The sequence below is a fragment of the Pipistrellus hanaki genome (assembly GCF_964339955.1).
Source record: "Pipistrellus hanaki genome assembly, chromosome: 1".
NCBI lineage: Eukaryota > Metazoa > Chordata > Mammalia > Chiroptera > Vespertilionidae > Pipistrellus > Pipistrellus hanaki.
This window is the reverse complement of record NC_140503.1, coordinates 143,588,327-143,602,678: the sequence shown is the minus strand read 5'-3', so window position 1 is coordinate 143,602,678 and position 14,352 is coordinate 143,588,327. Positions and strand designations below refer to the sequence as shown.

The 14,352-nt window shown below is 38.2% G+C and overlaps 1 protein-coding gene and 1 long non-coding RNA gene across 4 annotated transcripts in view; both read right to left on the bottom strand.

Annotated features, from left to right (window-relative positions):
• Positions 1-14,352, bottom strand: part of LOC311617055 — a 316,342-nt gene that overhangs the window by 82,202 nt on the left and 219,788 nt on the right. The gene's annotated exons all lie outside the window — the stretch shown is intronic.
• The window catches only part of TBCK (TBC1 domain containing kinase), a 146,794-nt gene that overhangs the window by 49,589 nt on the left and 82,853 nt on the right, over positions 1-14,352 (bottom strand). For all 3 annotated transcript variants that reach the window (XM_084872273.1, XM_084872272.1, XM_084872274.1), the window contains one exon: positions 10,613-10,698. In XM_084872273.1, the coding sequence (XP_084728399.1) occupies positions 10,613-10,698 (86 nt within the window). The remainder of the gene's footprint in view (positions 1-10,612; positions 10,699-14,352) is intronic.

Here is a 14,352-nt window from a genome sequence, read left to right as displayed (position 1 = left end):
TTCTACCCTGAAAGGTACTTGCACTTCATTAAGAGCAGTAGTTGTTCATTAAATATTCTCTCAGTTCATTCCAATTACATTCTTGCCTCCACCTCACCACCAAAACTACTCTTATTTTGTACACGAAAGATTTGCTAAATCTAATGGCCAATTTTCTTTTTTTTAATTTATTTTATTGATTTTGTACAGAGAGGAAGGGAGAGAGATAGAGAGCTAGAAACATCGATGAGAGAGAGTCATCGATCAGCTGCCTCTTGCACACCCCCTACTGGGGATATGCCCGCAACCAAGGTACATGCCCTTGACCTGAATCGAACCCGGGTCCCTTCAGTCCCCAAGCTGACGCTCTATCCATTGAGCCAAACCGGTTTCGGCTAATGGCCAATTTTCATTCTCAATCTTTCAACAGTTTGACACCATTGAGTACCCTCATCTCCTCAAAACATTCCCCGCGCCCCCCTCCCCCAAGTCTGCTTCCAAGACTTCACATTTACCTAGTTTTCAGGTTTCTTTTTACTTTTCTGGCTGCTCCTTCTCATCTCGTTTGTTAGTTCCTCTTCATCTCCCCGACAAATAATGGTGTGCCCATGATCAGTGTTTGAACCTTTTCTCTTTTTCTCCAAATTATTACATAGTGTGAGAACTCCCGTATTTATAGCTCCATCCCAATTTCTCCCCTGAACTACAAACTCATATGTCCAATCTCTATTTGTATGTCTAACAGAACAGAACATATCCCAAACTAAGCTCCTCACACTTTTTCCATAATCTGTGCCTTCAAATACAGTCTTATCTCAGTTAAGAGCAATTTTATTCTTCCAATTACTCAGGCAAAAAAATTCTGGAATCATTCTTGACTATTCATACTCCTACACTGTACATTTGTTACCAGTAGTTATGTGGGCTCTACCTTCAAAGTATATCCAGAATATGAAAACTTCTCACCACCCAGACTCCCAATTTCCTGATTTAAGCTACTCTCATCTCTTGCTTAGAGTATTGACATTAGCCAGGAGCAGTCCCCCAGATTCCATCCTTGCCCTCCTTAGGCTTCTCTGACCATAGCAGCCTGAATGACCTTATTAAAGTGTTTAGATCAGAACATGCCACTCCTCTGCGCAATGGTGTCCAGTGGCTTTCTGACACTGACAATAAAAGCAAAAGTCCTAACTCTGACCTATAAGACTCAATGTAATCTGGCCCTCCAATTACCTCTTTGACCTCACCTCCTCCTTCACTGGGCCCACTCATAGTCTCCTGGCTGCTCCTTCCATGTCCCTGGCATGCTTCCATTCCAGGGCTGTAGCACTTGCTGCTACTTCTGCATGAACTACTCTTTTCCTCAGCTCCTTAAGACATTTATTCAAAAGTCACCTTTTCTGTAAGACTTTCCTAGACTACTATACTTAAAAATTCAATTCTTCCATGTGAGTATTTAACATTCATGTTTTTATTTTAGTTTATTCCAACCTCTCTTTAAACTTACCACTATCTTTAAACAAATCACATAGTATGTTTATCTTCTTTATTGTCTGTCCCCCACTAGGTTATGAGGGTAGAGATTATGTCTTTTTTTTTTTTTTTTTTTTTAATGATGTACCCAGGGTCTAGGAAAATACCTGGCACATACATAATAGGCACTCAAATATTTGTCAAAACAATGAATGAAATCCTATATAATAAGAGGTTATATGCAAATTGACCATCACCCCAACACAAAAGATGGCCACCCTCATGTGGTCAAAGATGGCCGCCCCCATGTGGACACAAGATGGTCGCCTCAAGATGACCAGCAGGGGAGGGCAGATGGAGGCAACCATGTCAGCAGGGGAGGGCAATTACGGGCAATTGGGCTGGCAGGGGAGCAGTTAGGCATTGATCAGGCTGATAGGCAGAAGCAGTTAGGGGCAATCAGGCAGGCAGGCAGGCAAACGGTTGGGAGCCAGCTGTCCTCGACTGTGTGAGGGCAGTCAGACATCCCTTGAGGGGTCCCACATTGGAGAGGGTGCAGACTGGGCTGAGGGACACACACCTGCCCTGTGCACAGATTTCATGCACTGGGTCTCTAGTATATAATAAAGATAAACAAAAGGGATAAATTAAAAGTTCCAAATAACCATGAAATTATACATTTTCTTGAGGAATTTTCAATACACATCAAATAATGAGAAAAGTAGCAAATCTCCCTTGGTCAATACACTTAAAAATCTTTTATATTAGTCAAAAGTATTAAAAAAAAAACACACCAAAAACCTTGAAATTTTAAGTTATATAACTAAGTTTTGACAATAATTAAAAAAATATATTTTATTGATTTTTTACAGAGAGGGAGAGAGATAGAAAGCTAGAAATGTCGATGAGAGAGAAACATCGACCAGCTGCCTCTTGCATACCCCCTACTGAGGATGTGCCCGCAACCCAGGTACATGCCCTTGACCGGAATCGAACCTGGGACTCTTCAGTCCACAGACCGACGCTCTACCACTGAGCCAAACTGTCTTCGGCTGACAATAATTTTAAAAAGTATCATTAAAAGTAAGAGAAATGAGGTTCTGGCAAGGTAGCTCAATGGGTTATTGGTTAGAGTGTCATCCCAGTACACCAAGGTTAAGGGTTTGATCCCAAGTCAGGGCACATACAATAATAATCAATCAATGAATGCATACAGAAGTGGAACAAATCCATGTGTGTTTTTTCTCTCTCATTAATAAAAAATAAACATATAAGTAAAATTAAGCATATTTAATATTTGAAAACTAATAATTCGTTGAATTAATTTCTTAAATATAATATATATAACAACTCCTAGATGTTTAGCAACAAGTCACCTCTTACCAACTAAATTACTGTGAGATAAACACATAGCTAATATATTCTGTGAGTTTGTAATGACTGTTATTTATTCTTTCTATATTTCTTTATTTTAAATTCTTTATTGTTTAAAGTATTACATATAGCCTGAATGATCTATGTCTCCCTTTCTCCTACTGACCTCTCCCCTATATTTTTTTATTTTTAAGACTGAAACAATCTTAACTGATATTTTCATTTTAAATAATTTCTTAAAATATTAGTTATATCCTCATAATACAGTTTGATACACACAAAAAACTCCAGCAAAATAAGATAATATTGAATACTAGGCTGGTTCAGGTTTTAATTTTTAAAATAACAAATAGTACGATTTTTATTGCAAATACAAAAATATATAAAATCAGTCTTATCAAGTTAGAGATATTAGCTATTTTCTGACTTCAAGTTGGAAACTGAAACCCAGTGAAAAGATATCATACAGACATTGACTATTTTCTCTAGATTATAAAATTAGATACGCTTGCTAGTCGGCTAAAAAAGTCAGCTGAGTAAATACTGCCCCCTAGCAATATCAAGAAAGAATAATGATAGTTAGCATTTCATGATGTCTTTTCCATATGAGCTGGAAATATCAAAATCTTAAATAATGCAGGGAAAAGAAAGCTGGGGGCTCATTCATTTGATTTTGAAGAGCAGAAAGTTGTGGCTCAAAAACTATAAATGTATAAGAGTGAAAGATTTAGACAATATTTCTTATAAACTCTGTATGAATCTTTAAAAAAATTTTGTTGTTGTTTTGTTTAAATTTTAGATATGTTTCCTTTTCCCACAATTGATCCACCCTCTCAGCCATTTCTCTCCCCACCCCCACCCCCCCGCAAGCTCCCACTGCCCCAGTGTCTGTGTCCATTGGTTATGCTAATATGCATGCATACAAGTCTTTTAGTTGCTCTCTAACCATCCCTCTCCTACCATTTGTCTCTAGATCGATCTATTCTTATTCATCAAATTATGTTCATCATTATATCCCACATATGAATGATATTTATCTTTTTCTGACTGGCTTATTTCACTTAGCATAATGCTCCCCAGTTCCATCCATGTTGTTGTAAATGGTAAAATTCCTTTTAAAATTTCTGAAGGGAGATGAAAAGAGAGACAGAAACATTAATGATGAGAGAGAATCACTGATGAGCCTGTAACCCGGGCATGTGCCCTTGACTGGAATCAAACCTGGGACCCTCCAGTCTGCAGGCTGACACTATCGGCTGAGCCCAACCAGCTAGGGCTGTGCTTACTTCTTGAGGAACTGACACACAGTTTTCCAACAACTTTACCTTCTGTTATAAATTATTTTGCTGATAACATTTTTCATTTGGCCTTTACTGTGTTTGTTAACCAATACCAAAGAAACATCATCATGAAATTAGTTCTCTACATTTAATTAAAGGAAAGGTCTACCTTGCTCCTACCTTGGTTGGAGCATCATTCCGTACACCCAAAGGTTGTGGGTTCAATTTCTAGTCAGGACACATACCTAGGTTGCAGGTCGGATCCCTGGCTAGGAAGCATCCAAGAGGCAAACAATCAATGTTTCACTATCTCGCCACACCTTCCCCCCCCCACTTCTACTGGTCCAGTCAACCCTAAATGCCCTCCCTTGCCAGCCTGGTTGCCCTTAACTGTCCTCCCCTGCAGGCCTGGTTGTCCCCAACTATCCTCCCCTACTGGTCAGATTGCCCCTGACTGCCCTCCCCTGCAGGCCTGGTCCCCAGAAACTACCCTCCCCTGCTGACCTGGTCACCGCTAACTACCCTCCCCTACTGGCCCAACTGCCCCTAACTGCCCTCCTTGGCAGGCCTGGTCCTCCTAAACTACCCTCCCCTGCGGACCTGGTTACCCCCAAACTGCCCTTCCCTGCAGGCCTGGTTCCCCCAAACTGCCCTCCCCTGCAGGCCTGGTCCCCCCAACTGCCCTCCTCTGCTAGCCCAGTCACCCCTAACTGCCCTCTCTTGCAGGCCTTGTCCCTCCCTACTGCCCTCCCCTGCTGGCCATCTTGTGTCCACATGGGGCAACCATCTTGGGTGTTGGAGTAATGATCAATTTGCATATTAGGCCTTTATTATATAGGATATGTTCATAATTAAAAGATCTATTGTAAGAAAGAGAGCTCAACAAGCCATACATATTCAAGGGCCTTGAAGTATCTAAGGTTAGTAGAATGGGGTTAAGACTACTGTCATGGTCCCTCTAGCAGCAGCCAGACAAAAGGACACATCCTGGCACTCTTCAGATGAGGTAGGACAGATTAGTAGGGACTCTTGTTTTGAAAGATTCTAAATAAGGTGCACTTTCCTAATTTATTCTGTAACCACATCTAAAATGCTCATTGTCAATAGTATAAAATGTAAAATTTCTTTATGTAACAATAACATGAAGGTCAGGAATAAATGAACAAAGGAGTAAACAAAGCAAACACTAAGTACATAAATATTTCTAAGCACTCCTTTTACATTGTCTGTTAGCACAGATTCAGCTGAATATAATTTTGAAAATGACAATGGTCGGCTTTTAAGGAAGGAGAAAATCAGTAGTAGTATAGACATCCATTAAGCCCTAACTGGTTTGACTCAGTGGATAGAGTGTTGGCCTATGGACTGAAGGGTCCCAGGTTCCATTCTGGTCAAGGGCATATGCCTGGGTTGCAGGCTCGATCCCCATTATGGGGCGTGCAGGAGGCAGCCTGTCAATGATTCTCTCTCATCATTGATGTTTTTATCTCTCTCTCCCTCTTCCTTCCTCTCTGAAATCAATAAAAATTTATATTAAAAAAAGATTGCAGTTAAGTAAAAATGATTATGCCAGCCTATTTCTTTACCACTGAATTTATTTGCTTTATCTTTACGAATGATAATCGGTTAGAAAGTACAGAGAATACTGAGAAATAGCCCTTATCATTTCTCTTAAGGGCCACCTGACAACTTATCAAAATTTACAAGTTAAATGCTATTCATAGATTTCATGAAAACAGTATCTTTGAAAATGAAGAAGCATACTTTCCTGTACTCATCTCAAAGGCCTGGTATATTTTCAGAGGCAGAATCATACACCAAGACAAAAATGATAAAAATCACCCTGGCCTCAACTTTGCCAAATATAGATTATTCACCCTATTTATATGTAAATCACATAACTACCATGACATATAAAATCTAAGCATCACATCAGTGCACAATATCCCTAACTATTCAGGCTTCAGCCATGCTCAGCACTCAGAGCTCTGTGAAATGGAAAGAAGCTAGAAATTACCATCTTTACTGCAATGGGAGCCTGCATTTCAATGACTGAAGACTAATGAAGGCGTACTTTGAGAGGATTAGTTATTGAGCAGGAAACTCAGTTTGGGATCATATTACCTCTCCCCTTAATGAATTATTTGTATTGTTAGAAGTAGAGAAAAGTCCCCTAAACAATTATTTTAAATGTAAAACAATGAAGACAATAATTCCAGGGGGGAAAAAGGAAACATGGCACATATAAATTAATAAAATGCAACTAAAAATAAGTGATTTCAAGAATAAGAACCTTGTTAGAAAAGTTCACCATTTCATCACACCCCTTACACTATTAACTGTCAACAATCTCTATATTTAAAATATCAAACCCCTCCAAAAATTAACATCAAGTCTGTTTTCAAAATTAAATTTAAAAATAGTTTTAATATTTTCATATTATCTACTGATAAGAAACAGGACAACAAAACTCAATAAAACAAACAAAAATCAGGATTAAAGATCTCAAAAACAGTCTTCCTATTACAATTTAATGTTCATTTTTAACTACCATTCATTTGCCCATTCTCTCTGACAAGAGAATAGTTGCAGAAGAGAGAATTTTCTCCAACTTAAGATATACACTCTGTCCCTTCATTTCTCTTTGTTTATTCTAGAATTCTCAATAGTGAGACAGAACCATTCCCTACAGGGTGTTTGGAAATACATGTAGAGTCATTTTTCAGAAATAGGTGTAAGCATTTCATTGTTACATGGTTAGGGGAGTACTATAGACAATCAGTGGCTGGGGCCCAGGAAAGCACAGCATTTGCCACATTCTCCTGTCCCACATGACTTAGTAATGTCTCATAAGACTAATCATACTATATATTAAAATCAATATTATTTTCATAATAATGCTGGTATTGAAGCATTTTTATAAGAAGTTATACAAATATGTATAGCAGAGAGGGAAGCATGAAAAGAATGATGATATTCTATCAAAATTATTAGATGATTAACTCACACTGCATGCACATCTAACAAACTTCACTGTACTCAGCTACCCAGATTTAACAATGTTTTGTCACAATAGCTTCAAAAAAAAAATTAAATCAAGTAATATATTATCAATAGAATGGAAGGCTTTTTTGTACCACTCTTCTATTGAAATTCTCTCTTTTCAAAATGTGTTGTACTTTGTACGAATTCTGCAAGAATTCCTTCCTAGATGGAAATTATAAAAATGGCATTCCACATTCATGTATTTCAGTCAATCTAGAATTTATTTTTATATATGATGTGGGGTTGAGCTTTGATTCCCATTTCCTCTCCAAATAGCTACCTAATTTTATCAGGACTATTTATTCAATAGTCCTTTCTTTTCTAATTAATAGATCCCTCTCTGTCACATACAAAATTTTATATATTAGGGGGTCTATTTGTGTTTCCTTTTCTGTTTTACTGGTTTATATTAATATCATAGTACTTATTTTCTTTTTGGTTACCATTTGCCTGATATTTTCCTTATCTTTTTGGCCAATGTCTTTGTTTTTATCTTTTATGAATAGCACATAGTAGGTGTATCGGTTAATAATGTGGATTTTGTAATCAAAGAAAACACAATTATTTCAAAAGAAATATCAAAGGTGCTTTATTCAAAATAATGTCCATCGCTAGCTACACATTTCCCCCATCTTTCAGGTAATTTGTGGATACCGTCCCAATAGAACTTTTCTTATTTTGAGGCAAACCATTCACAGACCCAATTTTCCACTTCTTCATACGTTTTGAAGTGCTGCTCAGAAAGTGTGTGTCCCATCGATCATCGGTAATCTGAAGGAGCAAGGTCTGGTGAATATAGTGGGTGGGTTAATACTTCCCAGGCAAGATCTTTTAATGTGTCTTTAACTGGTTTTGAAGTGTGTGATGGTGTGTCATCATGAAGAAAAATTACTTTGCCATGTCTTCTGGCCCATTCTGGTCATTTAACCATCAAAGAGTGGTTCAAACTGATTATTTGTTGTCGGTAGCAATTAGTATTAATGGTTTCATTTGGTTTTAAAAGCGCATAATACATCACACCTTCCTGATGTCGCCAAATGCAGAGCACTGTATTTTTTCCAAAGCGATTTGGCCTTTCAGTTGATGTTGACGGTTGACCTGGATCAACCCATGATTTTATGAGTTTGGGATTCTCAAAATAAATCCACTTTTCATTGCCTGTCACAATTCAATGCAAAAAAGACTTTCGTGCCATTGAAGCAATATTTTACTGATGACTTTTCGGTTTCCCATTTGTCTTTCGTTCAGTTGATGTGGCATCCATTTTCCTTCCTTTAAAATCTTTCCCATTGCATGTAAACGACCGGAAATTGTTTGCTGAGCAATGTTCAATCTTTCTGCAAGTTGTTTTTGAGTTTGACACACATCTTCATCCAAAAATGCTTGTAATTGTTGGTCTTCAAACTGTTTTTGGTTGACCTGGACATTGTCTTTCACATCAAAATAATCACTTTTAAATCATTTAAACCAGCGTTCACAAGTATCTTGAGATGGAACATGTTCACTATAAGCTTCCTGAAATATATGATAACTTTATCTTCAAAATAATGAAATAAAACTTCCCGCAAATGCTCTTTTTTTACACAAAATTAGACATTTTTAAGCTTAAAAATATCTATGATGTTAACACCTTTAGCAAATTTGACATATGATGTTTTGAAGCCTGCTGTCAATATAATAAAATAGCATATATATAAAATTGCATATATATCAACATATGTGTAACTTCATCTATTGAAAAAAATCTGCATTATTAACTGATACATCAAGTAGATGGATTTATAAACTATCTGAAAATGTTTTTTATTAGGCAGTCTAATATTCCTTACATACTTTCTATATATTTTCAGTTTTTTATAGGATTGGTTCACTTTTCTTTGTTTCATACCCCTTCGAGTGGTTTAAAAGTTATGTGCTTTCAGTGGGGCAAAAAGTGGGGGGGGAATGGAAAAGATTAGCCACAGAACATATATGCATAGCCTATGTACACAGACAACAGGCTGCTGGTAGGCGGGAGGGGGGCGAGGGGAGGAGGGAGGAGGGGTCACTCCATGAAGGAGGCCAAGGCAGGGGAAATGGGGACATCTGTAATAGCATCAACAATAAAAAACGTTATACTTTCTCTTTCTATTCTTCTAGTGAATACAATTAACATTTTAATATGCATTCTTGTACTTCTGCATTCCTTGTGAACAGAGACCCTGACTGTCCTTTATTCCGGATTATCTTTTTATAAATATGAGTACACAAGAACAGCCTGGGAAAACAGAAACAGAATCTCCCTTTGCTGCAAAGGACAAGTTTGCTTATACCCTTGAAAGAAAAAGAAAGTGTTTTTCTCTCTCCAGAGGAAAGGAAAGGCATTTTAAGATTTCAAATTCCCTAAACTCAGAGTTTCTCTCCTATAATGTAATTCACTGCATATGCAATTATCACCTAGACCCATTGTCGGCAAACTGCAGCTCACAAGCTACATGTGGCTCTTTGGCCCTTCAGTGTGGCTCTTCCACAAAATACCACGGCGAGTCTATTTTGAAGAAGTAGCGTTAGAAGAAGTTTAAGTTTAAAAAATTTGGCTCTCAAAAGAAATTTCAATCATTGTACTGTTGATATTTGGCTCTGTTGATTAATGAGTTTGCTGACCACAGACCTAGACCCTTTACTTTGTCTCAATGGGATTTGTGGGCTAGGGCAATGGTCGGCAAACTTATTAGTCAACAGAGTCACAGTTTGCCGACTGCTGGTAGAGGAACCAACAGAAATATGTGAATGTTCAGGCCGCTTGCTCTGCTGTCAGTGCAAATCCTTTGTCTCTGACACAGAAGTCGTGTGTTTTTCACCAACATCCATTAAACAGTAACAGGCTCATTTATTAGCTTTTAAATAGGATAAAATCAAATAGTTTGAAAAACGTATTAGTGTTATGTTAAACTGTGCTTTGAAGGGTTTTCACTTGGATTTTATGAGACTTGAGCCCAGTTTTGTAGAAGTAGGAAATCTGAACTTAGTGGATTCTTAAGTAGCTTCTGTGTTTTGCTTGATATGTTACCTTGGGAGCTTTGCCAGATTTTGTCTTAGTTCATTAACCTCTCTATAGTTCATATTAAGCTGAAAGTCAGAGTTGACTTGCAAAGGGTAGCAATGGTATGGCTTAGCCATTACTCACTTGTAGTATGTGACAGGGAGTCAAGCCTCTTTTAAGTGGAAGTTAGAGTACAGTATCATAGGTTTTTGAAAACCTCAAAAATTCCTTTTGAGATAGAGATCTCAAGTTCCTGGAAGGTAACCACACAGACTTTATAACAAAAGACTGTAATTAGTAGCAGGAACTTGTTCAGATTGGACTTCTAATGACAACAAAAACTTTAAAAACAGCACTCTTTCATGCTGCCCATTTCTCTTTCATGCTTCCGATTTCTGTTTTATCTTGACTTGATGTTAATAATGCACCAGGTACTTACATCTGGAATAAATCCAATCTCATTGAGATGATTACTCAGCTCTGGATCATGGAATGCAATCATCTGAGAGAATACAGTCAAATACTCTGAAATGACAATCATATTTAAGGCAATCATTTTCAACCAGTACCTCAAATAAAGCATCAAATTTATATACATTACAGTTTATTTATATTTTGAATGAACATAAATATCTCCATGAATAAAACATACTTTAATAGATAATTTTGTTTTGTTACCACTTTAATCAGTTACTGTTAATCACCAAACAAATGTATCAACAAACTATGATATAGCTCACCTTCAGAGATCACAAATTATACACATGATGAATGATGTCTTCCTATTAATATTTACAAATACATTTAGCTTAGTAATGTTAAATTGAATTTCTTTTATGTTTGGAAGGTGTAACAGAAAAATAAGCAGTTCCAAATAGAATAATTATGCCTCAAATTTGCTTATATATACAGATATAGGCATTTGTTCCAGTTCTAATTTATGTCCACCTGAGATTCTACATTTGGCATATTTAGAAATAAGAATTAACATCATGCTAATAAGAAAATAGGAATACAATAGACAAGTAAGTGTTGATTCTAATCCTATACTAATTCATAGGGTTCAGTTACACTGTAAGCAATACTTTCTTATTTTTTACATTTTTTCAACAATTTACTATCATTCCAATTTACTCACTATGTACTAATCTAAACAATATACTTGTAACAATCTACTCAAGGGGAAGTAAGAATCATTTTGTACATATTAAAAACAAAACACAAGTAAAATATATTTCAAAAAATGACTGTAATCCAATGAAAGATTCTTCTTAATTAATAACCTCAACTCCTTCTTTCAATAAAGTTATAAATCCGTTTTCAAACCAATTATTTGGTAAAAATAACCTCTTAATATAATATCTACTATTCTCTTTTTAGTTTTTAAAGTTCTTTACTTTTAAGTTTCAAGAACTAGTGTAAATTGTTGACAATCTGTTAGTACAAGTAGCCTTCCTCTATTTTCCACAATTAAAATTTTGCTTCTAATTATTTTTATAACTAGAGGCTTGATGCATGAAATTCATGTATGGGAAAGGGAGTCACTCAGCCAGGTCTGCACCCTCTCCAATCTGGGACCCCTCTGGGGATATCTGACTGCCTCTCGCAATTTAGGACCACTGGCTCCTAACTGCTCACCTGCCTGCCTGCCTGATGGTCCCTAACCACCTCTTCCTACATGATCTCCCCTAACTACTCCACTGATGGCTTGATCAGCCCTAACTGCCTCTGTCTTGCCCCACACCTGGGACCCAGAATTCCTGCCTCCAGCCATTGCAGGCACCTGGGACCCGGGCTTCCCTCCCTCTGGCCAGCCGCAGGAACCCAGGACCCAGGTCGGCTTCACTGGGCCAGCTGCAAACACAGGGGACTGTAGGCGGGCAGCTTCTCCAGGCCACAGTCGCAGGCACTGGCGCCCAGGACCTGGGGGTGGGCAGCTTGTCTCTCTTCTGGGCCACAGTTACAGGTGCAGCTGTTGTCACCTGGGACTACAGGGACCACGAGGTGTGTGGCTTGTCTCTCTTCCGGGCCGCAGCCCCAGGCACTGGTGCCCAGGACTGTGGGGTGGGCAGCTTGTCTCTCTCCAGAGCCACAGCCTGGCTGGTCTCCATTTCTCTCTTGCGAGCTCATTTGTACCTAGCTGGTCCCTATTCCTCTTTACCCAGTATTGAATGTCTAAGACGCTAAGGTGTGATGGAGTGATAACCATTTTCATATTAGCTCTTTATTATGTAGGATTATTTACTTACTAGAGGCCTGGGGCACAAAATTCATGCACTGGGGGGGGGGGGGCGGGGTTCCTCAGCCCAACCTGCGGGGGGAGGGGGTCCCCTCAGCCCAGCCTGCCCTCTCTCACAGTCCGGGAGCCCTGAGGGGATGTCCTACTGATGGCCTAAGCTGCAGTCTGGCCTCCCTCTGCGGGAAGCGACCAGCTGATCAGGAGAAGATGCCACCCCCATCACCCTTCTGCTGCTGCCACTGCCAGCCACTGCAGCTGCCAAGGTGTTTTCATCAACACGGATTCCAGTCCCTTCACCGTGAAAAAAATGACAACTTTCTTTAGGCATTTTCAAGATGTCTCTTTCATAGGATATGACATTTCTTTCTTTTTTTTTTTTATCCTTACCTGAGGCTATTTTTATATTGATTTTTAGAGAGCGTGGAAGAGAGAGGGGAAGACAGAGAGAAACATCCATGTGAGAGGGATATTTTGATTGGTTGCCTCCTGCATGATCCCTGACCTGAGCCCCGGCCAGGGAGGAGCCTGCAACCTAGGTACATGCCCTTGATCAGAACTGAACCCGGACCCTGTGGTCCGCAGGCCTACGTTCTATCCATTGAGCCAAACCAACTAGGGCAGGAAATGACATTTCTTAGCCTCTCCAGCAGTGGACCTTTGTTTTTTCCTCCAGAAGTGATGTGGAAAAATGCTAGATCACCTTCTTGGATTCTTATTACCCAAGTTTCTAAGAACACTGCCAGTGGCATATAAGGAGCTTAGCCAATGAGCAGTAATAAAAGGTGTTTCCTCTGCAACTCATGTGCAGAGGCAGGACTGCTGGTGTGCTGTCTCCCAGCGGGGGTGGGCCCCCCTGTGTTGTGTTTCCGCTGTGTGGGGACAGCATGCAGTCCCATCCCAGTCATCTGCATGAAAGGCCTCCTCCTGAGCCAGTCGTGACTGTTACGGCATCCTGGGTAATTTGCATATTATCTTTTTTATATATCCATATATAGATATAGATATAGACATATAGATATAGATATATAGATATATGTAGACAGATAGACAAGCACTGTCACATGTTTTACAAAGAGAAGCACCAAAACCAAAGAGAAAAGATGAGTAAGTACTGTATTCAATACCACAATAAAGCTAAATTCTATATCTAATGTGAAGTTTTACCCATGGGCACTAAATAAAAAATGGGTTAATACTTTGGATTAATACTTTTTCATGATTGAATGTTTATTTTACTGCAACAAAATTCTTTTCTCTATCTATTGTCTCATCTTTTCCTTTAGGAGAAAAAAATAGTACAATTGAATCAGGTTCAAGAGTTCCAGATTAAAGACCCAGGACAGCTACCAAGGTCCCAGGAAACTGGGATTTAAATGTTCTTTAACTACTTTTTTTCTCCTTCAAATTAGTGATGGTATATTTTTAGTCCTAATTTACACAAAACCCAGAGGTATGCAACATCAACCATCATAAGAACTCAACTGCATGTTGATGAAACCATATAATTAGTAATCTTTTAAAAAGCACAGATGAGGCAATTTTCCATAACTAATCTAATTTACTAAATACCATTCTTTTTTGAGCTTGATAGAGGTAAGTACTATGTGGCATTACATGGCTAATTGAAGATTTAATGAAGAAACCTAATTTATCATGAAAACACTGTACTTATGTCCTGCCAAACATTGATGGTTGTATTTATATATGTGTCTATAATATACTTGTGATATAAATAATATATACAAACAAGTACATGTATATATTTATTTTACATTATTATATGTAATATATTATTTAATATATAAAAATAAGTTGCATGTAAACATCAGTTATAAATTTTGGTTGCTTGGGGCAGGCTTTAGATCATTTATAGCATGGCTTGTTATATTCAGAAAAATGTCTTGCTTCAAAGAGGTGATAAGACACATGATGCAAGACAT